Source organism: Cucumis melo, chromosome 12 (genome assembly GCF_025177605.1).
Source record: "Cucumis melo cultivar AY chromosome 12, USDA_Cmelo_AY_1.0, whole genome shotgun sequence".
NCBI classification, from domain to species: Eukaryota; Viridiplantae; Streptophyta; class Magnoliopsida; order Cucurbitales; family Cucurbitaceae; genus Cucumis; species Cucumis melo.
Window position 1 is genome coordinate 1,016,612 of NC_066868.1, and position 26,553 is coordinate 1,043,164.

At 32.2% G+C, this 26,553-nt stretch overlaps 3 protein-coding genes across 3 annotated transcripts; all 3 read right to left on the reverse strand.

Annotated features, from left to right (window-relative positions):
* Positions 1–1,611: 1,611 nt before the first annotated feature.
* Positions 1,612–5,262, reverse strand: LOC103497064 (ran-binding protein 1 homolog a-like). The gene is made up of 4 exons (XM_008459134.3): positions 4,599–5,262; positions 4,358–4,509; positions 4,140–4,265; positions 1,612–2,347 (listed from the first exon to the last, which is right to left on the reverse strand). The coding sequence occupies exons 1-4, from the start codon at positions 4,745–4,747 to the stop codon at positions 2,124–2,126; spliced, it is 651 nt and encodes a 216-aa protein (XP_008457356.1). The 5' UTR covers positions 4,748–5,262; the 3' UTR covers positions 1,612–2,123.
* A 6,766-nt stretch (positions 5,263–12,028) lies between these two features.
* LOC103497065 (ran-binding protein 1 homolog a) lies at positions 12,029–15,649 on the reverse strand. Its single transcript, XM_008459135.3, has 4 exons — positions 15,299–15,649; positions 15,056–15,207; positions 14,803–14,928; positions 12,029–12,768 (listed from the first exon to the last, which is right to left on the reverse strand). The coding sequence occupies exons 1-4, from the start codon at positions 15,445–15,447 to the stop codon at positions 12,536–12,538; spliced, it is 660 nt and encodes a 219-aa protein (XP_008457357.1). The 5' UTR covers positions 15,448–15,649; the 3' UTR covers positions 12,029–12,535.
* Positions 15,650–19,276: 3,627 nt separating this feature from the next.
* Positions 19,277–20,950, reverse strand: LOC103497226 (mitogen-activated protein kinase kinase kinase 18). Its single transcript, XM_008459339.3, has one exon. It carries the CDS (start codon positions 20,807–20,809, stop codon positions 19,334–19,336), a length of 1,476 nt encoding a protein of 491 aa, XP_008457561.2. The 5' UTR covers positions 20,810–20,950; the 3' UTR covers positions 19,277–19,333.
* Positions 20,951–26,553: the final 5,603 nt, after the last annotated feature.

A 26,553-nucleotide genomic window follows, 5' to 3' on the forward strand; every position in this document is an offset into this window, starting at 1 on the left:
AAAAATCTTTATTCTGTAGCTGTAGTCCTATTTTATTTTGGAACTTACACTTTATTCCAAACTAAGAATTAAAAGAAACTGTTGATTTAAATTTTTAGTTTGTTTTATTTTAGTTTCCAAATTTTTAAAAGGTTGGTTTTAGTTTTTAAACTTTTTTAAAAAACAATCGTTTATGTTCTTTGCAGTAGCTTTTCTACCTTAAAGTTCCTTTGACCCAACTCTTATCTCTAACTTATTTGAGTTGATCAAATAATAATAATTTTTTAATTTTCAAGGGCCAAAATAGATATTTTAAAACTTGGGAGATGAAAGCAAAATATGAGAAGGTATTTGAAATGCTTTTTCATCCACTAGACTGCCATTGAAAGTCCCAAATATAGACAAGGAATTGCAAATTGTAAATGGGGAATTTATTATGGATGGGTTAGGCATAGCTTTACAATCACTTCACCATCAATGACAAACACATTTTAGGTCCCAATATCAAATTTGTACATCGACATGTTAATCCAATGGTGGGTCAATTGTTAAATTATTACAAATTTTGAGCTACATGACAATTACAAATTTGGTTTTTTTTTTTTTCCCTAAGAAAATTATTGAAAGATGAACATTTTTCTAATAGCCCCTCGACATCTTCAACAAATTTTGTAAATTTACAAATCTAGTTTACATATCTAATAGGTAAAAGTCCAAATATCAATTAGACATTTTCAAGAGTTTAATCAAAATAGAGTTAAAAAAAATCATGAATAAAACTTATAATTTAGTTGACTATAAATATCTTTAGACAGTTGAAGACAAATACGTGTTTCTTTCCATACCACATTTATGTTCGAATTTTCTAAATGAATCAAAAGTACAGACAATGGCTTAAAGATGGTTGTTGAAAGTCAAATCTCAAGTATTTTATAATGAACAAAGTTATCTTGAAAATATATAAGAAAAGAAGAGAAATAGAATAGGCGTTGTTTCCTTGTTTGTCGAATGTTCATTGCAAATACAACATATGACTCATAGTCAGGTTCAAGTTAGCTTGAATATTTTAGAGTCTGAAGGTTCATAAAACATACGATTTATGAATTAGTCTATAACTTTAAGAATTCTAATTTAACTACTAAGTTAGGTTCAGGTCGGCTTGAGTATTTTTGGACTATCATGTGTATTCATCAGATTGTAAAATTCAAATTAATTGAACTTTCATCAAGAAACTAACCATTAAAAATGAACAATTGCAACGATGATGGAGTCCTCTATCATTGCTGCTAGACTCCAAAAATTTGCCTTGAAAGAGCTTCAATAATAGTAATAATAAACCTTGTAGTTCACTTGTTTTTCAGGTAATAAGCTACATTTTTCATTTAATTTAATTGAATCATCTTTGGCATTGAGGTAAGTAAAACCTTTTGAAGAGAGAACAATCTAAATAATCCTCTACACATTCTGACTTTAAAACTCTTTTTCATACTAATAAAGAATCCTCTTCTTAATCATTGAAATCCTTCGACTTTTTGTAGTTTTTCAGCCCAGATTTAGTGTTCACTTTCTAAGATCGCAGTATCAAATTGAATAAAAGAGGATTTACTTTCAGAACAATACAACATTGCACAATAAAATAAAAAGAGCTAAAACTTCAATAAAATACCACAACACCCATCATATTTTTTCTTCATCCGGAAGGTAAGAAAAAAAATCTCCGGCACTGAGCAGCAAATTAAACCAAACCAAACCAAACCAAACCGACCCAACTCAATCCAAAAAAATAAGTGTGTAGTATGATGTCTTCCGCAAATCACTAACCTCTTGCAGCATCTTCAGCTTAAGCATTGGCGCGCACAATTCTATAACTCTTTCAAGATTCGCAAACCGCAAGACATCCCGTCACACAACCCACCCCATTTGACAACAACCATGACTAGAAATCTCATTTTTTCAAAAGGAAGAAAGAAAAAGGAAAGGAAAGGGACTCCAATCAAAGTACAATTTGGATGACTCTCACTCTCTCCCACCCCAGCAGAAATCCAATCCAAGAACCGAGTATGTTTTTAGATGTACCACAAGACATGGATGGAAGAGAGGTGAACTTCATATCAAAAATCTTTGATAATATCATCATTAGCTGGTTACTCATCATTTTTTTTCTCTGCATCTGATTTTTCTGGCTCACCCTTGGGCTCATCCTCTTTCTTAGCTTTGGCCGGTTCCTCCTCAGCTTTATCTTCAGTTTTTTTTTCTTCGACACTCAGTTTCTCAAGTAATCCGGCTGCCGCAGATGCATCTTTGTTTTCCCCTTTCTTCTGTTGGCTCTCGGCAATTTCTTGGAATGTTTCCATGAAAGATTTGCAATCTGAAGCAAACAGAATATATGTTACCAAGGGGAATAAAGAAACTAGTATCAATTAATAAAGTAGTTATGTTAAGACAGAACAAAAACGAGAAGATGAGCAATTCATAAACGATGCTCTAAGAATCTTGGAGTTGAAGCAAGCATACACACAATGGTACAAGTGCTGGACTTTACACTTTTTGAGTTCAACCACATGGGAGGTGTGTTAACTCAAACCCAGGTCGAGGATTCATGCCTCAACGACCTAAGTGTAGGCAGAAGTTTTTACATTTTTAAAACCTGGATATGCTCCAAATATGGCAAACAGTTTGAGAGACATAAATGAAACCACAAATTATGGGAATCAATAAAAATGAGTGAAATTTGAGAGGGGGGGAGGGAGCCTAAAAACCCTAAAAGAGTTCAGATAAGGTAAGAGAAACTAAAAGAGGAAAACTAACAAAACAAATTGAGCTGAGCAATGGAAAAAACAGGTATTTATCCACATTCTGGATAATAGAAATGAGAAATAGAATAAAGAACATGCATAGTGTCTGAGCAGTTGCATCTAAAAATGTAATTGTGCATGCCAACATGCGTCTCCATGTTGATTAATGATTTTGTGATTGTACAAAACACAAATGAACGTAAGGTTACCTACAATACCTTAAACTTGAGTTAGTTTCAAAGTTAAAGATGTCAAAGAATTTTGTTTTCTCTATCATCGGAAAGATGAAGTGTTGACAAAGTAGATGCTTAAGGAATTCAAAGGAGTACTACCACACCACCCCAAAAGAAAGAAAAAGATCAAACCTTGATTCATAATTTATTCAAGGTTCCTAAACTTAAGGTTCCTAAAATTATTGAGAGTTACAATAATAAAGAACCTAATTACCAAGTAAATTTGACAGACAGACACTCATTGAACACACAACAACAAAAGATTATGATGGAATGGACAAGGATCATCTCCTGCAACTAGAGAGACAAACAATTTAAACTAATAAATCAGGGGAATTGAATTAGATGTCAAGAACTTGACTTCCATGTATTATGCTTCTTCAATCAGTCTAGATAAACAGTTTACAAATATAGGAACAGAATAATGACCATCCAAATTAAATCCGGTTTCTAATGACATCTTATGCATAGTGGTCAATCACATGGAAGGGAGAGCACCCAGTTGCATCCTTTCATTTCACCTTCCAAACATGCTGGCTCCTACTTTGCCATTGCCACAATCCTCTCTTGATAATGAGTACTCCAATCACCCACTTAAACTATTGAATTTTATTCTTTGTATGCCTAAAATAAAGTTTAAGTTCATCCTCCCATTTCCCTGCCTACCTTCTAATTTGCCCCCACCAAAATTTTCTCTAGTCACCGTTAAAATTACTCTCCTGACTCCTCTTCACCCACTTTCTCTAATCAAACACTTCTTCTTTATGGTGCAGTCAATCACCTACTTTGCTACTGACATAATGCCACACACAGATGAAGAAGAACAGTAAAAGTCCAATTTATAAAATCACCTATTGAAAAGTTAGATACAGAATAATATTACATACTTGAATCTTCAATAAAACCAAGTACAACCATGTTTAAGGGAAACATAAACAATAGACCAAGATCCATACCATGATCGTAGATTATACTGCTTCCTTATTATGAAAAACTGGGAAAACCATACCACATACATTCAAGCCATTTGGGTGCTAAAAATGGCGGGAATACAAATCCTTAAAGCACCCAACTAACAGTAACCAACAGCCAAATTTCAGGGAAAAAAATAGAATTAGAAAATTGTACTCACTCTCAATTGATGGGAATCTGATACAGAAAAGCTCATCTTTCAATTCGCCATCAGCGAAGTCAGTGGCATGCCAAACGCAGGATTTATCATTTCCAGCGTGCTCCTGAACCGTCATTGATGGAAGAACTACAAAAAGACAACAACAATCAAACAATATAGTAAAGCACTGAAAAGAACTAAATTGTATGCGCATAAGGTGTAAATAATCGAGAACGAACCAAGATGATTAGCGCAGATCTTAAGCGTCTTAGACTGTCTCATAACAAGGCGAACCTTTCCAGTCTGCTTATGTTTCAAGAATTTAACAGTACCAGCACCTCTCTCCTTCCATTGGTTTCCATCTTTATCGAACCGATACAGTTTTGCCTTCCTAAAACAATGAATAATCGGAACGAAACGAATGAAACTAACGAAACAAAAAGTAGATCGAAGAAAAAGTAATGTAGAGAAAAAGCATACAGATCGAGAACAGCGTCCTCATCTTCTTCACCGGTGGTAACATCAACCGCCTCCAACTTGACGATGGGGGCGACTTGAGCTCCAGTGTCTTCATCTTCTCCGGCATGAGCCTCCTCGTCGTCTCGGCGCTCAGAATCGGAGGTGGCCATAGATGAAGCTTTTGTTGGGTTATGGAAAGAGGATGGGAAATTAGGGGAAGGCAATGAAAGAGTGGGAGAAGAAGAAATTAGGGTTTTTATATTTGAAGAAACAAATGACAATAACAATAAACTCCACCACTAAACCTATGTTTTCCAATAAACCTAAATAAAAAGGCTCTTCTTCGTAATTAATTAATTTACAAAACTATGTGACTATGTCTTATCATTTATGTTTTTTTTTTTCAAAAAATGAAAACTTTACATCAATACTAAAATTTGCAAACCATTCAGTGAAGCAGCAAAAAAAAAAAATACATATAGTATTTTCCTAAACTTTTTTTATATAATATCCAAATTACCCTCGTTTTCACGTGTTTCTTATCGTTGATTCCTTCATCGTATTCGCTGGCTTCTTTTTCTTCATCGTCTTTGAGTGAGAGTGAAACGGAAGCAAAAGAGATTGAAAGAGGGAAAGATATCGTGTTTCAATGGTACTCGCATATGGATCATCATTGAAATGGGAGCGAAAGAAATACCAAAAGATTGAGATTTGGATATTCGACTAAAATAATCATAGATTATTGTGCTTGAATATTCTTCAAGAGAGAGGGTCTAAAATGAGTATTGTAGGTATTATAATAAGAAATGTAACAAAATTTTGGTATTCATGTAAATAGTTTAGGTCCGTTTATCATTGTTTTGTCATTTATCAAAGGCATATTTATCAACACATCAAAGACATGTTGTCCCCCAGAGAATGGATCTAGCTTATCAATATACTGCTCATAACCCCATTATTGAGATTTTCCCATCAGTCTAAAAGGGTACAATTTCAATTCCCAAAAAACTCTTTTACCATTTTAATTTCGATGCATATTTCTTGGAGATAAAACTTTAAGGGTGCGATTGGGGGAAGGGTTAGTGTTATGATAAAACTAGTGTTATGTTAAACCTAGTTTTATCCTAACCCTTGTTTGGAGGAAGAATTTAGAAATGTAGTTTTATGATAAGAGGTGTTTGGGGAAGGGTTATGGGGATTTATGATAAATATGTGTTTGGGGAAAGTGTTAGGTAAGTAGGTTTATGTAAAATTTATAATAAAATTTATTTGAGGAAAGTGTTATATGGGTTGAGTTAATAAATTTTTTGTATGTAGTATAATATTTTTTAAATGAGATTGTAAATATGATAAAAAAAATCTTATTACATACTATTTTACGAAAGCGTCGAACCCGTCTTATTGCAAATAATTTATTGTATGTGTAATGTTATTAAATTAGTAAAGACAGTTGTCCAATTTAGAACTAATTTATAAACATATTGTGAAAAATTTATTAAAATTAATTTTTTAGAAAGAAAAATTAATTATTTCCTATTTGTGGCGATAGCGATGTCCTCCTATTTTGAACATATATAATTACATGTTATAACGGTCAGGTGAAATTGTGACTATTTTCCTTAATTTTAAATAAACTTTATGAATGAAAAAAATAGTTCTCTATAATAGCAAAAGCATAAACAGTCAACATCATACAGAAAAAAAGTAAGCAAATAAGAAGCAACCCAGGTCGATACAAACATAAACTAGTAAATAATATTATTTTTCTTAAAATCATTTGTCTTAATTTTCTTAATTACCACGTTATTGATGTTAATTCGAGAGGAATGTAATTTTTTTATCGATATTATAAATGTTACAATCTCATTATTGAAAGTGAAATTTGTATATATTTTGTTTTAATTTAATCTCTTCCATTCACATTTTTAATCTAATTTTTTCATTAAGTTCTGAATGTCATTGGTTAAATTTAGCTTCATGTTTGTTTATAATATATAAAATTGAAATAATAACTCATAACTTCACCTTTTACATTTTTTCCAAAAAATTTTTGCAATCAACAAAATTAACGATCGATTATGCATTTTTTATTACATAATTATGAGACTGTTTTAAATTATACATTTCTTATTACATAATTGTAAGATGGTTCAGTAAACTAATTTTATAGCCCTTTTCAAACAATTTTGTAAATAAAATGAACAAAAAAAATGAATGAATCAAAATTTCTTTAGACAAAGAAAAGCTGAAAATGACAAATAGGAATTTTATTAATTAAATAAAAACTTATTAAGGTAAGTATAAAAACTTGTTAAGAAAGGTCATTTTGAAGTAGATTAGTGTCAATTAATGACTGATTCTACACACTCATTGCAGAAATTGATGAAATATAGTAAAATCCCAATGCTATTTATCATCAAATATATCAAAATCAAACCTAAAAAGTTAAAGGTAAAAAAGAAAAAAAAAATTGTCTCAAAAACAAGAAGATGAGGCAAAATCCACGTTTTAGATACCAATTTAGTCACTCTTTTTACTAAAACTCTATATGTATAATCAGAGTGTGATTTTAGTTTTCCAAACTCAAAAAAAAAAAAAAAAACAAAAAAACAAAAAATCAAGAAGAAAAACAAAAAACACCTCAATCACACATAAATCTCTTCCCCTTTTACAGATTCTCAAACTACATATCTTTCTTTTTCTTTTTCTTCCCCATTATTTTTGTTGTTCTAATGAGTTTCTTTTAAAACCTAAGCGGCGGCGACGATGTCGACACAGAAAGAGTACTTCGATGGAGGAGAAGATTTATTAGGAGAAGTAGATCTTCTTTGTGGTTTGGAGAGGAAAAAGAAAATGAAGACAAAAATGGTGAAAGAGGAAGAAGACAAAATTGGACAAAGAAAGGAAGGATGAAAAATAAATCGACAAAGATTACCGATTTCAAGGAGTATTAAGCAGAGGTAGAGAGAGAGAGAGAAAGAGTACCACGATTTCAAGGGAGTATTACTTAGAGGCAAAGAGAGAGGGAAGGAGTAGTGTGAAAAGGATTTGAGAGGATTATGGAAACCCTAAAACTAGGGTTTCCATAAATTGGGCCCCAAACAAGGGTTGCCCAAACAGCCTCTAAGAATTGACCCAAATCTCTACCTATAAGAACTCTACGTTCAAAAAATGTATAATTGAAACCATGACTTTAGAATATAAAACTTGTAGAAAGACCCAAATAGATAATTTAAAATAAGGAATGCAAATAACCATGCTATCATGTTTTGTTTTTTAAGTATAAAAGAAACAAGTAACAACCATTGACATAAATGAGTATCGCGCTTGCAACTAGACACTAAACACGATGAAGACACTTTACAAAAACCTTTAGAGTCTCTTTGGTCCAAGGAGTAGAGTGTAGTGGTGTGGACTGTTATAATCTATTCCATGTTTTAGCCCACCGATTAAATTAATTGAATATTAGGTTTATCCAAACATCCTCGACTCTCCCAAACTTTTCCTTGTACTCCCACTCTCTCCTCCTCATGATTTCCCTTTCTCCATCTTGTAATCCCCCTTTCTCCTTCTCTCTCCCTTCGTACTCTCCCTCTCTCTCTCCCTTTGTTTTTCCCTTCGCTCTTTTCTTTTAATTTCCGTTCTTGAGGCAGAAGGAAATCATTAAAAGATTTCATCCTCTCTCTCTCTTTCCCTCTAATGCCAAACTCACTAAGAAGAAGGCCACCTGTGGGCAGAAGTGGAAGCCGCGATGAAAAAAAAAAGATACAGAGAAGAGCGAGAAACAAAGCACGGAGTGGCCGTCCAAAAACAAAAAAGTCACAAAATAAAAGAAGAAAAGAGAGAGTTTGGAAGTGGTGGCTGTTTTTTTTCTCTTTTTTCTTAGATTTTGTTTCTCTAATGGAAGTGGGGGATATCATTTCATTTATTGGAATTTATGATAGATTGTTATTGGATTTTTTTTCCTTCTTATTTATTAGAAGCAATAGAAATCGGAATCAACGTAGCCTTTTTGTTTTATTACAAATCTTGTTGGGACGAAATTGATGGATTGAGACACTTTGAAGAAGTTGGTTGATTTTGATTTTTTGTTGAATTTGTTGATTTTGTCAGGCATTCCGAGGAATTTAGAGTTGGTGGGGTTCTTCCTCTCTCTTTGTTCTTACTTTTTTTCTTTTATATTTATTTTTCAATTTTAAATTTATCAATGAAGAAATCTAGAGTGTTGAAATGAAATTAGGTTATGATGTAACGACCCAACTCTTTATACTAAGCTAAAGTCATTACTAATTAAAAGATAAGTAAAATTTCTTAAATTAAAAATAGAAAATAATGCAAAACCTCAAATTATTCATTAAAAATCATAAATAAATGTATGTAGAAATAATTTTAAATAAAATCCTAACTCAAGCCCTATTTAGTTTTAAAGAAAAGTAAATAAATAAAATAAAAAGTGCATCTGGTCAAATGATATAAGGTGGAAGCAAAAATGATCCCTATGGCTCGCCATGGTCTACCCTTACCTCTACCTCTGAAAATATACTCAGTAAGGGACTACTACTAGTCCCGCTAGGTGTCTGTTAACTTCCTACTAGAGTTGGTACCCCCAAACTGACACGTTCCCGAACACATGTAATTTGTGATTTCGTAGGAACATATCTGGTCTTTGGTGAACCCAAAGGAATACCTAGAACAAACTGGTCTTTAGTGTACTCGAAGGAAACACCAAGACAATCGGGCTGTGAGTGACCCCGTCGAATCACTCATAATCATGTCTATGTCTATGTCATACTAGACTAGTGATCCTGTCATAAAAGGTGGTAATCCTGAGGGACACCCATGTGGGTACGACTTTAATAGCTAAAGATAACAGTACACTTTATCCCTAGCATGAACATATCATCACATCATCATAAACATGACATAAGTATCAATCATAGCATTCGTATTCAAATATTATCATCATAACATAGCTCAATCGGATCTACCAGTCATCATAACTATGTAATAATCCTGACTACCTATCATCATACACATGATCATATTATGCATACCAGCTACATCACAACATAATAGAAGAATTTCATGCAAGCTCTCACTTCATTACGAATGTTTAGTAGGAGAATCTCTTACCTGAAGATTAGTTAAAATCGAAATTATCCTAACCGTCACGGTCAAGCTTTCCAACAGTCAAGTCCTAAACATAAAGGCCAATTTACTATCGATAACTTAACTCACATTTGACTAAGGATCCAAAAATCCAGTTAATTTAACTTACCTAAAGTCGATGTCGAAACCAACTTATCCTTGGTTAAGGAAAATTCTACGGTACAACTTTCAACTGATCTATCATCAAAATAATTCGATTAAGTCCAAAATTAAATTATTTTAGGGTCCAAAATTTATCTTTGTTGGAAACTAACCAAAAACCCAATCAAACCTACCACAAATAGGGGGAAAAGGCCAAATTTAAGCTTGGCGACTCGATTGGCTTGGAAGACAGGGATCGACTCAACTAAGGCAGGGATATCGGCTCGGGTAGGTGACTCACACGCGCAGGGGCAGCTTGGCTGGAGTTGTGCGTGGCTCGGATGCTGGCTCGTCTCACACGGACGGCTCGACGACTTCACACAGGCGTGCGCGTAACCCGGACTTCGTGTGTGTGGCTTCCGCTGACGAAGACAACTCGTGCTAATGGAAATGGCTCACGACTACTTCCGATGGTCGACGATGCTCAACTTTGATGGAACGACGGAGACGACCGACGACAAAACGAGGCAACGGCTGACAGAACAAGGCGACGGTTGACGGAAGAGATGAAACGAAACTCGGGGCGACGACAAACGGACAGAGGAGCTGCTCGGATTGTGGCTGCGCGGCGCGAATCTTGCGCACAGATTCGAGTAGGGCGGAGGCTGACGGAGCGACTCACGACAGAGGAAAACAGCTGACGATTCGACTACGGACGCCTCGGGTGAACGAACGAAGGCAAAGAATGAAGGAGATCGGACAGAGACGGCTGTTTGACGAAGGAAACGCGATGACGCTGACGGGTACAGGCGAGCCACGACGACAGTAGCTTACTAGGATATTTTTGTTTTTTGGGTTAGAGTGTCTTTAAGGAAGACGATGAAAGGTGGTCTTCCGAAGGCCTATTTAATAATATAATAATTTTTTTTTCTTTTCCTTGTTTACCAATTAAACCACCCAAATCTTCTCTCACTTCATTTAAAACCCATCAAATTCCCTTTTAAATCAAATATTCTCCCTCTCTCCAATCATAACACTTTATCTTTCCAAAAATACAATATCTTTATAATATAATTATTTTATCCTTAAATTCAATTAATTATATACCCAACATATAATTAATAAAAATTCTTTCAAAAAATAACACATACTCTTAATAATTATATTATCTTTATAATATAATTATTTTAACTTCACACAATCAATTAATTATACACTCAAATGTATAATTAATCAAATTTCCACAAATACAACAATCGGATATTTATCCAAAATATCTATTTTACCGATCAAACATTTCAACCAATAAATAACACCCAAAAATCGAAAGATTACACTTAAGATAATTACAAAAATGGAAAGACTTCTCATTAGGAAATAGCCCATGGGTCCAATTCCACTAAAAATAGTGAAAAGACCACAACCAAAGAGAGTCCAATGAGCCCCAAATATTCAACAAGAAAGACATCACCAGCTACCTAAATAAATAGCAAAACTTTGTTTACGGCCTCCAATTAGCTAAAGCCCCAACACAAGCAAGAATGGACTTAGTAGATGATGAACTGTTGATCAAAGAGACGAAATTCAATGTCCCTCTTTCCTACAAACACATTAAAAATCTCTTCTCAAGCCTAAATTTTCTTTAGTTTTACAGTTGCCAACTCCAAAAAAGAAACAAACAAGCCAAAGGATGAAAATATAAATTCCAAAATTTTTAAGAAACTATTCTCATATATAGAAAATATAACAAAATAACAAAAAAAAAAAAAAACCAAAATCTATATTTAAAAATATTTCCAATAATTTGCCATTCAAAATAATTCTCCATTTCTCACAAACCTTTCCTTGAAAAGGCTGCACAACCAACCCCCAATTATAGATTTTTTTGGTCCAACCCAAACTTCAAATTTGATCGATCCTATATGATTTGTTAGGATAACTATACCTTCTTGTACACAAGAATTGTAGAGACAAGTTCCAATCTACATGAAGAGACTGTCAATCAACAAGTACTTTTTTCATTTTTAATAACAATACTATTAATTTGCTACTTTATATCTAGTACATACCTCAGAAGAACAATCTGATCCTCATCAAAATAAATAAACAAATATAAAGAAAAAAAAAAGTTTAATGGCCTCTCTGTAAAATACAGAACTACAACCCATAAAAAAAGAGGTAAATAGAAAGCAGTCCAAAAATGAAAGCACAATGCACAATAGAATAGAGGTAGAACTTAAATAATATAACAAGAACCACAGGACAACCAACCATGTTTTTTCCTCAAGCAAAAAGAAAAAAAAAACTATATATGTCTCTGCAAATACTCTTTGTTTGGCAACTAAACCCAACCCAACCTTGCAGCATCTTCAGCTCGGGCCCTGCACACAAACTTTATGGTTTCTAAAAAAGCTATTTGACCTTTTTCGAGGATTCACAAACGCCCATCACCACACAACCATCTGACACTGACTACAAATCAATCTCATTTTCAAATGAAAGGAAGGTGAACAATAGAAAACTGACTCCCCAACCGACCAACCAACCAACGAACATACAATTTAGATGACTCTTTAACTTTCCAGCCCAGAAAAAGTTACCCAATCGAAGAATTGACTGTGTTTTGATGTAACAAGACATGGACGAATGAGACGTATCCGGTAGAGGAAGAGCTATATCCTACCGTATCTGGCAGTAGAAACAAGTTCCTAGTCTTTCTTCTCTGCATCTGATTTCCCTGCCTCACCCTCAGGTTTATCCTCTTCCTTGGATTTTACAGGTGTGTCCTCAGCTTTATCTTCAGATTTATCTTCAGCTTTCTTTTCATCTTCAACGCTCAATTTTTCAAGTAGACCAGCTGCAGCTGATGCATCTTTATTCTCCACTTTCTTCTTTTGGGACTCCGCAACTTCTTGAAATGTTTCCATGAAGGTCTTGCAATCTAATGATACCCGGAAAAAAGGTTAGTAATAATAAAGTGAAAAACCAAGGTGAGGAAAGTTGATTAGCACAGTTAATAAACTATCTACTTTTGGAACAAGATGACTTCTAGGAACGTTTTTTTCCGTCAAGGTTTTGCAGTCTATAGAGTATAAAGAAAAGATTTAGATCCACGGGTGGAATAGGCTGCATTATTTAAACGAAGCTGACTAGCATAGTTAATAAACTACAAGGATAGGAAAACATTCTCTGTAAGCTCAATAGTATGTGTACAAAAGTCCTAGAATTTGCCCTGTTGAGTTTTTTCAAACCACCTCAGATCCACCCCAAAGATATGCCAGACACTTTTGAAGAAATCAATGTTGTCTAGAGGTAAAACTGTTTCAGACTAAACGATACTCCAGTGATAGAAGTAAAATAAATAGAAAAATTAATAAAGTGAGCTGAAGGGCAATGCAATACAAAAGGTAACAGCATATTGTTCCCATTTCGAAAACAGTACAAATGAAACAAGAATGAAAAATGTGCAGTGTGTCAAAGCCTCTTAGCCTATAGTTTTAATGCATGTCATTGTGTCTTTTATATTTAAGCAGTCAGAAGCCTATCCCCATGCTTTGTAAGTCATATATGAGCATAAACTAATTCAATATCTTACATTGTCAAGATTGATTATTTAGCAACTACAAAAACACGAACTAATAGAAGATTACATCAAAACCCTGGATTTGAGTAAATTTAGGAGTTAATAGAGTTCCTAGCTGACCCGAAGATATGAATCCATGGCAGAGAAGATGCTTATATTAATTCAAAAGACTACATCACTCACCATCCCCAAAAATGGGAGAGAAAGGGCCACTCTGTTGGATACTGTATATTTATCCAGGGTTCCTACCTTATAGAGAGTTACAACGATAAATAACCTAATTCCTAGATAAATTTGAACAAATAGTTATTGGAGACATTGAAAGCTTCTGATGAATGGAAAGGGAGGTCTAAATAAAATTACAACTACCAAAGCTGCATCGAACAATTTTGCTGTATCTCATGCAGAGAGGCCCACTGCATTTAAAGATGAAAACCCAGAACATATCCAATATAACAATTACACGCCTCAATAGGCAACAGCAGCCACAAGTAATTGTTATCTGGAAAAGTTCCATCTGTAACATTCCTATCTTGCAGCTTTCTCTCTTCTAAGTATCATCACTTAAAATCCTCTTAAAAGTAAAATTACAACCAGTTATTCACCAATGAAACCACTCACCTTTCACCTACTTTTTCCTATCAAAGTTTATATGCAAACTATCATTAAAAGAAATTGTAATTCTATATTATACTTTCTCTTTCAAGGCACTGACTCCAAACTATTCCATTACCAAAACAACTGGCAATCGATTTTGACATGTATAGAATTAGATAAAGATAACTGAAGAAACTGGGTGAAAGATGGACCTATGAACGGAGAACTTCCCATTTTTTAAAAAGTGAAAACAAATGTTAATGAAAACAAAATAATATATATATTCATCATGGATAAAGACAACAATCAGTAAATATAAGCATAAAATTAAAAGTTTCGTGTTTAAAGTTACCATTATGAACGGATTAAAACTACTATGGATTGTAAGAATCAATCCCATTCTTGACTTTTAATAGCACCAAGTATTGATAGGCATAGGAAAACGTTCAACTTAAAACATACCACAGCAATACAGTAATTTCTTGTGATGAAAACATGTACAAACCAAACCGCATAAAAAAGTGTATACAAAACAACAAAGAAAAAAGGAGATTAAATTGAGAGCGAAAAAAAATTATCCTAGTGATACTTCGAACCGGGCACAACCACGCTAGAGCTCTCACAAATAATTTAATCGGAAGGAGAAAACAAAACAAAACGTCAAACAATATAAGATTCAAGTTTAACACTAGCATTGCCCACAACCAGATAACAATGAATCCAAAGTCTAGAATAGCCTATCAATCAATCTACAACCAAGATTTAGTAAGAAAAAAGATTCAGAGTTGTACTCACTATCAATAGATGGGAATCTGATACAAAAAAGCTCATCTTTCAATTCACCATCAGCAAAGTCAGTCGCATGCCAAACGCACGACTTCTCATTTCCAACGTGTTCTTGAACGGTCATTGATGGAAGTACTACAATCACGACAAATCAAACGATAAAATTGAAGAACTAAAGCTAAATCAAGAAGAAAAGAAAACAGATAAAGCCAAAAGAGCTTGATATATGCGGGAAAGAACAAGCAGATAACTAAGAACGAACCAAGATGGTTAGCGCAGATCTTGAGGGTTTTAGACTGTCTCATAACAAGGCGAACCCTGCCAGTCTCCTTATGTTTCAAAAACTTAACAGTACCAGCACCCCTCTCCTTCCATTGATTTCCATCTTTATCAAATCGGTACAGTTTGGATTTCCTAAAAACAAAGAATACGAAAAAACCCACATGAAAAAAAAATGAGATTAAGAGCAAGCAGATCAGATAAACAAGTAAGGAGAAAATCATACAGATCGAGAATTGCGTCTTCATCTTCTTCACCGGTGGTGACGTTGACCGCCTCCAACTTGACGATTGGGGCAACTTGAGCTCCAGTGTCTTCATCCTCCGCGGCAGGAGCCTCCTCCTCTTCTCTGCGTTCGGTATCGGAGCTCGCCATGAAAGAGGGTTTAGGGTTCGGTAGGGAATGTGGAAAGTGAGATTGGAAATAATGGATCGGAATGGGGAGAAATTAGGGTTTATATATGGGGGAAGGGGAAGTGAAGAAATGAGTAAGATTGAAAGATGAACCCCTCCCTATATAAATAATTTTATTTCCTCTTCTTTCTTACCCCTATTTTCATTTTTATTTTCACACAATTATTAATATGGAAACAATTTTTTTTTATATATATATATAATTAATTTGAACAATGATAAAACTTCTAACATATTTTTATAAATATACCAATTTTTTATATTATATATATATATATATGTGTTATTTATATCTATCATATTTATTTTGCTATATTTGAAATAACTCTAATTATTAAAAACAACCAAGAACCAAAAACCTAGTCTAAGTTCTTCGGGAACGAAGATTCCCTCTTTGATCATTTTAGACATTTTGTTTTATTTTTTAATGAATGAGGATTTTTGTACAAATAAACTTCAAGCAATTATGAATAAGATTTGGGCACATTTTAGGTTTATCCATGACCTCTCTTTCTCGTGTCTAACGATACTCTTGATTCGAATGTTAGATAGAAACACTTTCAAACCCAATCAAGAGTAACTCTTCCTTTTCTTGAATATTTGTTTCTTGCGATAATATAAAAGAAAACCACCTATATACTAGTGGGACAACATTCATATTTATTTTCTTTCTCTGACTTTTTTTATTATTAGTTTTTGAGGTAGAAAAACAAAAATTGATTGCTTATTGTGTTATCATGGTTGAAAAATAAAATAGAAACAAAAACTTTCTAAAACCTTTGTGATTGCTATTTGAATGGGGTGTTGGATTTTCTATTTTAGTTTTATGAAAAAAGAAAAAATTAGACTCGGGAAAACTTAAAACGAATCTATTTTAACTGACATGAAGATTGTACTTTCAATCTAAAGAAAACATACCTAAAAGAACATTTCTTTTAATCTCAACATAAATGTTAAAATTTAGATCTATAACCATTTTGTTTTAGACCTTTGTTAAATTAAACCTATAAACATTGTTTATTTATTAGTAAAATGATTGCTTTCTAAAACGGATACATTAACTCGAGTTTGTTTAGTTATTTCCTTCTTCTTCCCCAATTTGGGTTGAATGAATTTATTTTTATAGCAACCCCTAGTGATGGTTAGATTTTCCATTTGAAGTGAAAAAGGTGGTGAATAGAATACTATGGGTCAATGACCACATTTTCAATCCATGGCTATGCAGCAACTAAGGGTGGAGAAACCTTTTGAGCAAGAAAGAACAAAAAAATATTTGTCCCAACACTTCCTTAAGAACCAAGTTAATCTTATTTGGATTTCCATTATTCATCTCTCATGGAAAGCACATGCTTAGTATGCATATCCACTTTATTTTGGTTTTCCAATTTTCAATTTTTATTTGTTTTTAAGTATAAGAACGATCGAGACAAGTGATCAAATTTTCAATTTTGAGATAAAGTACGTCAATTATGTCTAAACTAAGTTTGCTCTAGTAGGAATTTATTAATCATTATCCATCATTAGTGGTTTGAATTAAATTAATCATTGTCTGTGGATTCTTCTCTTTTTGGCACGAAGGACGTTAATTTTGTTAGAAAAGTTGTTAATTCTTCTTCATTTTATCATGATCCCATTAAAGAGAAGATAGTGTCACATATGCTTGTGCCAGTATTCTTCAATCAAATATTTTAGTACAATTAAATTAGGGTGTTAGTGTGATTCGAACCACAAATGATTTCGTGGTCACTAACACAGATGTGTATCGATTAAGTTATGTTTGATTTGATTTTAACAATTGAAACAAACTTTAAAGTATCTTATAAAATAACTGATAGTAGTGTTTTTTACTTCTAGATAAAAGTTCAACATAACTCAATAGTTGAAGTATTTTTATAATTTGAGGATCGAGTTCTCCCCCTTCGTACGAATGTATTATATTCTTAAAAAGAAAAAAGAAAAAAAAAGTTTAAAAATATAAAACATTTTTATATTCTATAAAACATACAGATTAGCTTAGCATTATCACTGCTTGAGTGTTTAAAAATTGTTTTTTATAGGCCCAAAATTATTGGGTTTTTACTTCCAATGTTTTCCAATTTTCCAATCCAGCCCATTTTTAATTTAATTAATTATTCCCCAATTCCTCAATTAAACATTCTAATTCAAATTTCACCACACTTTTACATTCTGCTTTTGCAAAATTAATCATAAATTTAATTCATTTCCATTCCTAATTATGGTTGGTTGTTTTAAATTTTATTGAAGTAAATTTTGTAAATAGTTTTTTTTTGTTTTTCTATTTATGACAATTCCTTATAAGTTTACGAAGTTTATTTGACACTCCTTACCTTTAAAAGTTTAGAGACTATTAAGAGTGTACATTTTTTTTAATTAGTAATTCAAGACGGAATCATAACGATTTTTTTTTTGTGCTTCGTGTTGCTTCTCTTTTGAACTATTTCAATGACAGTTGAAGTATATCTTAACGCTACTGTTTAGCTTCTTCTTCGTTTCTTACTCAATCGACTATCAACAATTACATTGATACATATTAATTATCTTCATCATATAGACATAACTAATCATGTTCTTGTTTTGGATCTACTCACTGGAGATTCAAACGATGTCCTTAGACACCCTTAACAAAGACCAAACTTATAATTTAGCCTACAAATTATTCATCAATTTTTTGTTTTACAAAACATTACAACAATGAGATTAGGAGGGTTTCTTCTCATCATAAAGTATTTATAGCATTGATGGGATAAATTCCATACTATTTATGAATTCAGCACTGACAAAGTTAAAGGAAAGAAAACAAAGAAAAGGGAAAAAGAGGACAAGACAAAGTGTGAGATAGGGAGTGGTAGGGGCAAATCACATGGTAGAATACAGCAAATGTGTTTTGAGAGACAACACAATATTGATAAGGATTCAATGTTGTTGTTTTTTTGTTGTTTTTTTTTTCTTCCTTTTAATCAATGAAACAACAAATCAAATGTGTCTAATTTTTGGTATCTTTTTATGTGTGAAACCATTTATGAACATAAACAAAACAACTATTTCCCCCATCTAAACACATGTTGTTCATTATTCACATTCAAACCTCATTTCATTCTATTTTCTATATACATAGTATTTTTTTTTTTGAGGAAATAATGATATCAATGCATGTTTTCCATTCTTTTATTTATGGATTGTAATTGGATCATGACGATTTTTTATTTTTCTGTAATAATTTTGATTTTTGTTTTTGAAAAATAGGCTTATAATTTCTAAAAATGAAAAAAAAAATCAAGTTTATAAATGTTATTTTTGATGTATTAATTACTATATTTTGTTATCAATATTTAAAGGGGGTCCTCAAAATCAAATTGAAACTTTAAAAATAAAAAATTTAATAATTTTAAAGTTATTTTTTTAGAAAAGAAAACTAAAAATAAATGAAGTGTAAATAATTTTAAAATGGCAATGGAAAATAGCGAAGGTTATTCAATTATATTTCATCTAATTCTTTTAAATAGACGTAATTTTTCTTTTCAAATAGTCCTATTAACCTATCTTTTATCCACTAATTAAATTTTTAAATTTATGAATTAATTGTTAATGGCTTCTTTTGGATTGGCCATATCCTCTTTTATTTTAAGACGTCACTTTTTATAGCTAACCTAATCTTCTTCCCATGTTTTTATTGAGTCCTTAAATTACATTCACTAATCATTAAAAAAAGATATATATATATATATATATATATATATATATATATTAATTATTCATTTTAAGTTTGGTAAATTAAAGTGATTTGTTATTTGATTTTGAAGATTTTTATCTAATTTGAAGGCAAATTTTTAGGCACAAAAGAAAGGTAACAAAGTGTAATTCCCGAATAACACCAATTGCTTCATTAATATATGCCAAAAATAACAACATAATATCAATTCAATTGAGTATATCCACGAAGTTATTGTTGTAATTTCACATCTTTCATACCCCAACCGCCGGAAACTTAATCCACCGCTACCGCCACCGTCACCGCAACCGTCACCGCGGCCGTAATTATTACGTGGCCGCTCCGGAATTGTGATACCGCCAGGATTTGAATATTGGGCGTCCAATTTTCCGTGATTGTCTCTTCTTACAAACTCCGAATATTCCGAACTTGTCCCTTCCATTTCCCCTTCTACCCTTCTCCAATTCCCACATTCCCATTCTGCCCCTTCTTCTTCTTCTTCTTCTTCTTCTTCTTTCCGGCAGCTCTCCTCCGTCTCCCCCGCCGCTTCACTGCAACAACTTCTCACCGCCGACCAACCGTCCGATTCCCAATTCGGCCATTCACTCGTACTCAATTTCCCAATTCTTTCCTTACCATATATCTCATTTTCCTGGCCGCCGGATCCGGAGGGTTCGTCGGCGTTTGGAATTTCCTCCTCGTCGTCGGAGAAACTGCTGTTGACCCAGTCAAGAACGCACCTGGGAGAATTCTCTACAGCAATCTCCGGCGAGGCCTCCGCCGCCGCTAGAAATGGATGCTGCAGCAGCCGATCACAGCTCCACCGTTCACTAGGATTTCTTCTGAGACACTTCCGGAGAAAATCCCGGCAGACTTCCGATAACCATGTTGGAAACTCTGGCAAATCGTCGGAAAAGCCGATTCGACTCAGCGTATCGGCTCCGAAATCATCCCATGCCGGTTTCCCGGTGACCATTTCAATGACCGTGCACCCAACGGACCAAACGTCCGATTCCGGCCCCTGAAATTCTCCGCGGACCACCTCTGGCGCCATCCATAGAGGACTCCCACGTGGCGCAACCGAACCCCGAGACCTTTCGCCGGCGCCGTGAAGTTCAATTGCAGAGCCGAAATCAGCCAATTTCACAAACCCGGGATTCAATCCGACCAAAATGTTCCTCCCTTTAACATCACAATGAACAATTCCTTTGGAATGAATGTAACTCAAAGCCGAAACGAGGCACCATGTCCTCTCCCGTAAAAGCTTCTCATTGCCAGTGCCAGTGGGGTCATCTGCTACAGTGCCACCTGGCAAATACTCCATATGCAGGTTACGAAACGAAGTCGTGGGAGATTCATCGGAAACATCATCGCCGAGAAACCGAACAACGTAAGGCGAGTTCAACGATCGGAGAATTCGAATTTCATTCTCTAAACACTCAATTTGTGGGCGGAATCCATGACTCTGCTCCACAGACTTGACCGCAAAAATCCGAGCGTGGGGTTTTCCAATACCGAGAGAGACGGTTCCAAAGGAGCCTTTCCCGATGGGAGAATTACTTCGGGTCCAAGAAAGCGCCGTGGATTTGACCATTTTTTTCAGTGCGAAAGAGAAGAGAAAGAGAGGAAAAAGGAGAGAAAACAGAGGGAAAAGGTTGAAGAAAAGTTGAATGGTTAGAGAAATTGGGTATTGAGAGTATTTATATAGGCGCGTGGATCATTGATTATGGGGGAAAAGAAGTTGTGCTTGTGCCAAATTAAAAAAATGAATTTTGAAATGTGGATAATTTGGAAGAAACGGTTAAAAGGGGAAGGAGGCGGAATTTTATTGGGTGGATGTGCACCAAGTTTTTAGATTTTGTATACATTTCAACATTTGTCTCTCAAACTTTCTTTAGTTTTATCCTTATCCCATCTCGTTTCCCCTCCTCCTCCTAAGGCCCTCTCTTCATCCATCTACACGACTTACATCAATTTAAAATCTCATTTCAACGTTCTCCAACATCCATCCACTTTCTCTATAACTCCTCTTAAATTTTAAACAAAAGCGAATATTGGGACCAAAATAAACCTTTTTAAAATATATGATCTACGATCCAAAATACAACAATGTCAAACATATTATTTAAAACTATAATAATAAAATTTCAAAATCCAAATCTTACAGTTTAAATTCTTCATCAACCAAACAAAGAGCATCATCTTATTAGATGTAAAAAAGTTTAATAACTCATTAAAACCCTTCATCAACAAGACATTAATCATCTTCAATATACTTAAGCGTATTAATTGAAATCGATGTGAACTAATAATTTTATAAATTAAATTCTTTATAGTTGTAAGAGAAATCTAATTAATTTAACTAAATAGTGATAAATAAATGAATATAAAGGATTATATTTAGAAATGGTTAATACATCCAATTTTACACATGTATAAACTTCTTCTTATATAATAATAATAATAATAAAAAAAAAAAAGATAAGTATAAGTTATGCATTGAGGAGGACCAAAGGTGAATTGTTAAGTGACGAGTTCAAATTGATTTGAAAAAGGGTAACAAGTTGATGATAATTACAATGGTTTTTTTTTTTATATATATAAAAAGTGAATAAATTAAAGCCCCTAATTAATAGATAATTTTAATTATGGATTAAGTGGATAATTAAGTGGTTATGTGGGTAGGTGAGAGCCGTATGATTTGATGACTAAAAGTGAAGCTGACTTTATAAGATTGGTGGAAGAAACTAGGGTCTATAATGTACACACATGATTATACCCGGAAAATATACAGAGCTCATATAATAACCAAAACTCCATGAGATAAATATGCAAATAAATGAAAAAGAAAATGGTGACATGGCAAGAGGATGGAATGCCACGTCAGTCAAATAAAAGAAAAGAAAAGAAAAGAAAAGAAGGGAAATGAGGAAGGACGTGTGAAGTGGATTCCCACGATTACATGTCTCTCTTACAATTGCCGGTGGAATTTAGTTGACGTGGCCCATCATTTTCCCATTACCATTCATTTTTTTTAAAAAAATTTATTTTATTCCATTCATCTATTCTCTCCTTTCACTTTTTTTTTTTACTAAATTCGTCAACCTTTTCTTAAAAATAAATTATTGAGTTCTTATTTTTATTTTTATTATTTTTTTATTGATGGTTTTTGATTAGTCTCTCAATTCTAAAATATGTATGAAATTTAATCCTTTAGTCATTTAGTGACTATTTGATTTTTTTTATTTTTTATTTTTAATAATTATTTATTTATTTTGTTATATATTTCGTTGTCTTTGGAAAAAGAAAAAGAAAAAAAAGAAGTAGTTTTCAAGAAAAAATTGTTTTCATTTTTGAAAATGGCTAAAAACTATATTGTCTATTTAAGTATGGAAATCACAAACAAAACTTTTGTGAGAAAATATTAAAAATTTCAACGTTTAAATTAATGCTTGGTTAGTCTTGATTTTTGAATTAATCCTCGAATTTGTAGTCAAATTTTAACTCCAAAATCAAAGTTTTTTTATTTTTTTTTTTATTTTCTTTCTTATTTTTAATAAAATAGTTTTTTTTTGTATTGATTATTAAATAGAGTTGTTTATTTTGGGAAGGTTGGCAAAACCCCAACCATATCCTCGCGATCCACATCTTTGGGAAATCCTTCCAAAGATTTGGTTTATATTCCTCTCTCAATTTCTATCCTTTTTTTTTTTTTTTTTTTTTTTTTTTTTTATTTCTTGTCATCACTTTTTTAAATAAAATAACAATACCAAATAGAGAACCAATAGCACACCTCAATATCAAATTCTTCCTATCAAAAATATAAATCACTACCTCTTTAATCAATTACCCACGTGAATATATAGAACTAAACACGCTAATCGACATATATACTCGTATTTTTCCAAAGTCTAAGATCCAAATCTTAATAATTCACTTTTTATCGTACCATAAAAATTCTCTTAAACTTCTTTGTTTTGGTTGGCGGAAACATATCACGATTCTAAAAAATAGTATATATCTTGATATTAAAATGGAGGGAAAGATTTTATTTTATTTTTTATTTTGTAATTAAGAAAAGAAAAGGATTATATTAATTGTTTTCATTAATTAATTTCATAAACCTTAATGAAAGAGTGTTGGAGATATTTATAATTTTAGTTGGTGAATGAATATTATCCAAACATGCATGTACCTCAATTATATAAAATAAAATGGGTATATTCTTCCATTTTAGAAGAAGTTGACTAATTAATTAAAATGTTTAGTGTGAATAAAGATTTTGTCATATAGTATGAAAAGATATACAAAGGTAATTTTAGTTTAGAAGATAATTAATGTGCTGTGGATTTGAAGAATCAAGTTTAATTTATTTGGACAAAATATTTCCCTTTCACTCATCAATATTAGTTTTCTTCCATTTTACAACTCTCTACATTAATCTAAAATAAAAAATAATAATTCTAGATTTCTATTTAAACGTTATAGATCGAAAAAATATATTTAAAGACAATCCGTCGAAAATAAGAAGAAATTTGATCGATGACCAACGGTATTTTTAAATTTTTTTAAAGACTTAATAACTTAAATCGACCAATCGATCAACCAACTGTCGATTTGAATATTTACTAAGTAGATCTTTAGTTTATTCGATGATGACTTTCGTAGTTTGTTCGATGATTGTTTGATCGAAAAAACGACTCCAAGTGTCGGATGCTCATCCTTACTATTTTTGAATTTTAGATACAAGTTTTTTAGGTTCATATGTTTTAATTAATATATATAAAAGACTTTTTGGCGAAAAAGGACATTAAAGTGACAGCATTATAGTCAACATAGTTGGAATTGGAAAGTAGTTTGTTTTTGTGGCAAACTAAATAAATAAACCCTTTTAATATTTAGAAAGAAGAAGACGCAAATTCATCCATATCATAAAAGTTTTACCATTAAAATTTTATATTACAAAAAAAAAAAAAAAGGTTAATTTGACTACTTCCCATAAGCTTAATTAATTAATTATAACACTTAAATAAAACATTTAGAACAACTTGAAAGAAACCAAATACTTTTTCTTAAATATTTGTCAACTCAAACCTAAACTAAGTATCTAATGCCTCTGGAACAAAAACCATCAAATTTAATAATACAATATACATTACATCATATAATCTCTAAACTTAATTATGTTTTTAACCTAAATTTTTATGAAGAGGGGATGGGATACGATAATCCGATTACGAATCATATTCGACCGTTATAATCGTGAAATCCCAAATTTAAAGAACTGTTTAAAAGTAATATATTTGTTCTAAGTGGTTAAAAGACATGTGAGAAAGGGTAAATATTGAACAACCTTTGGAAAAAAGGAATGAAATAGGATAAGAGTTGAAAAGGAAAGAGAAATAGGGGAGAAGGGGAAGACATTGAATAATGATATGTTGAAAAGGAAAGAAAAAGAGACGCTTTTGAGAGAGTTTATAGAAATGGGGGAAACGGTTTTACACTTAATTTAAACTAAAAGCCAAGTGGATGTTTGAAGAGAATTGAATGCATTTGCCAAATGCCCTAAATGCACCAAAATAATAAACATTATTATAAAAAGGAATTTATTTTGGATTTTCTTTTCCAAAATTGTGAAGAAATAGCCAAAGCAAAGCAATATATTGGGAAATAGGATAAGTTAGAACAATTTTAGACGGCAGAGAAAGGGAAAATGAAAAAAGGGGAATGAATTTGTCCACATAAAATATTTTTAAAACAAAACATTCTAATTAAATAAGAAGAAAAAAGAAAAAAAAAAAATCAACTCTTTTGGATAAAGATGACAAACTCTTTTTTTCCCCTCCAAGTTTCATAGGTTTACAAAAATGTGTTTCTTTTTTTTGTATGATCGTGACAATTAATTTCCACTTGGCATCAATATTTGTTTTCCATGTCAATGTCAAAAGTTGTCGTCAAAATTAAATGATGTGATTATATATCTCACGAGGGTCGGTTGCTAATACGAGTATAGTTTGATAGTTAAAAGTTGAGACGACCTTCGTTTTTTGAGTTTTAAAGTTGAAGAATAAGAAAAAGTTAACTTTTTACGGTAAATTTGTTAGGTTTAATTAAGTTTGGACCATGAACTTAAATAAATGTTGTTACTTTAATCGTATAATAAGTTCTTATTCTAAGTAAAATTTTATTTTATCGAAACATGTATATAATAGGAAATTTAATGATTAATTTGTATGTTGGTCAAACTTTTTTTGTGAAAAATTTTACGTTGTTTTTCCTTTTTTCTTTTGTTAGAATTAGTAGGTGAATTTAGTTGAAAGCAAATCGGGAGTTAAAATAATTGTAACACTTTCGGATTAAAAATAATGAAATTAAAAATTTAAGATTCAAACGTATCGATACAATAGGAATATGATAAGTTTAAAGTTACAATTGAATTTTCTTTTAAAGAAAAAACAAAAGTCTCAAGTTGACTAAGATGCTTCATTAAAAAAAAATACTATATTCTAATAAGGACACGTGCCATAAATTTTTTCAAGAATATATATAAAATTTAGAATTTATCCAAATTGAGTATTTTTCTTTTGTTGGAAGATGTTGGGTATTGTTTTTAGTACAACAATTAAGGATCGAGGGATTTGAACCTCCCAAATTTTAGGATAAAAGATCATGTCAATTATCGATGAATTATATCGCTTTAATAAAAAGATGTTGAGTAACTCATGAGGCAAAAAAGTCAATGAGATTACAAGTGTGCTAAATACTATATAAGAAAAATTATTTTGTCTATAGTATTTTTCAATTTTAATAGTTCGAAATATTTGGAGATAAAATTTTGAACTATATATTAAAAATATAATATACATTAGGAAAATTGATATATATAAGAATTTAATATACTAGAAAACAAATTATATCTCAATTAGATACAACACACATTGTATACAATAGCAATGTTCAAACACAAAGTAAATCAAATAGTCTAACAACGTATAGATAATATTGAAATAAACTAAGAACTTATAAGAACCTTAAAGTTCTTGGAGATTCAAAAGGTATACAAAACATGTTTTAGATTAACGTTGGCTTGAAGACAAATATTCTTTTGTGAGGGCTGTAAGCGGACTACATCAATCGTCTTAATAGGATACAATAATCGATTTTGATGGAATTGCAAAGTCTTGATCTACTTAGATTTAGCAAAATTATTAGATATTTTTTCTCAACCCAACTCAAAATCGATCTGAATTTTTTTTAAAACAAAAAGAAATCTTCGATTTAGAGTGGAAGGCTAGAAATAAAGAAACAATTTTTATTTATAGTCATACAATTTAGTAA

What these genes read in the sequence shown, in the direction of transcription:
- LOC103497065 (XM_008459135.3), bottom strand. Translation starts at nt 15,447, where the DNA reads ATGGCGAGCTCCGATACCGAACGCAGAGAAGAGGAGGAGGCTCCTGCC. An exon ending in GAAGACGCAATTCTCGATCT is followed by an intron (nt 15,208 to 15,298) that starts GTATGATTTTCT and finishes CTTTGTTTTTAG; the next exon opens with GAAATCCAAACTGTACCGAT. An exon ending in GATCTGCGCTAACCATCTTG is followed by an intron (nt 14,929 to 15,055) that starts GTTCGTTCTTAG and finishes TCGTGATTGTAG; the next exon opens with TACTTCCATCAATGACCGTT.
- LOC103497064 (XM_008459134.3), bottom strand. Translation starts at nt 4,747, where the DNA reads ATGGCCACCTCCGATTCTGAGCGCCGAGACGACGAGGAGGCTCATGCC. An exon ending in GAGGACGCTGTTCTCGATCT is followed by an intron (nt 4,510 to 4,598) that starts GTATGCTTTTTC and finishes TCATTGTTTTAG; the next exon opens with GAAGGCAAAACTGTATCGGT. An exon ending in CAGATTCCCATCAATTGAGA is followed by an intron (nt 2,348 to 4,139) that starts GTGAGTACAATT and finishes TGTTTGCTTCAG; the next exon opens with ATTGCAAATCTTTCATGGAA.
- LOC103497226 (XM_008459339.3), bottom strand. Translation starts at nt 20,809, where the DNA reads ATGGTCAAATCCACGGCGCTTTCTTGGACCCGAAGTAATTCTCCCATC.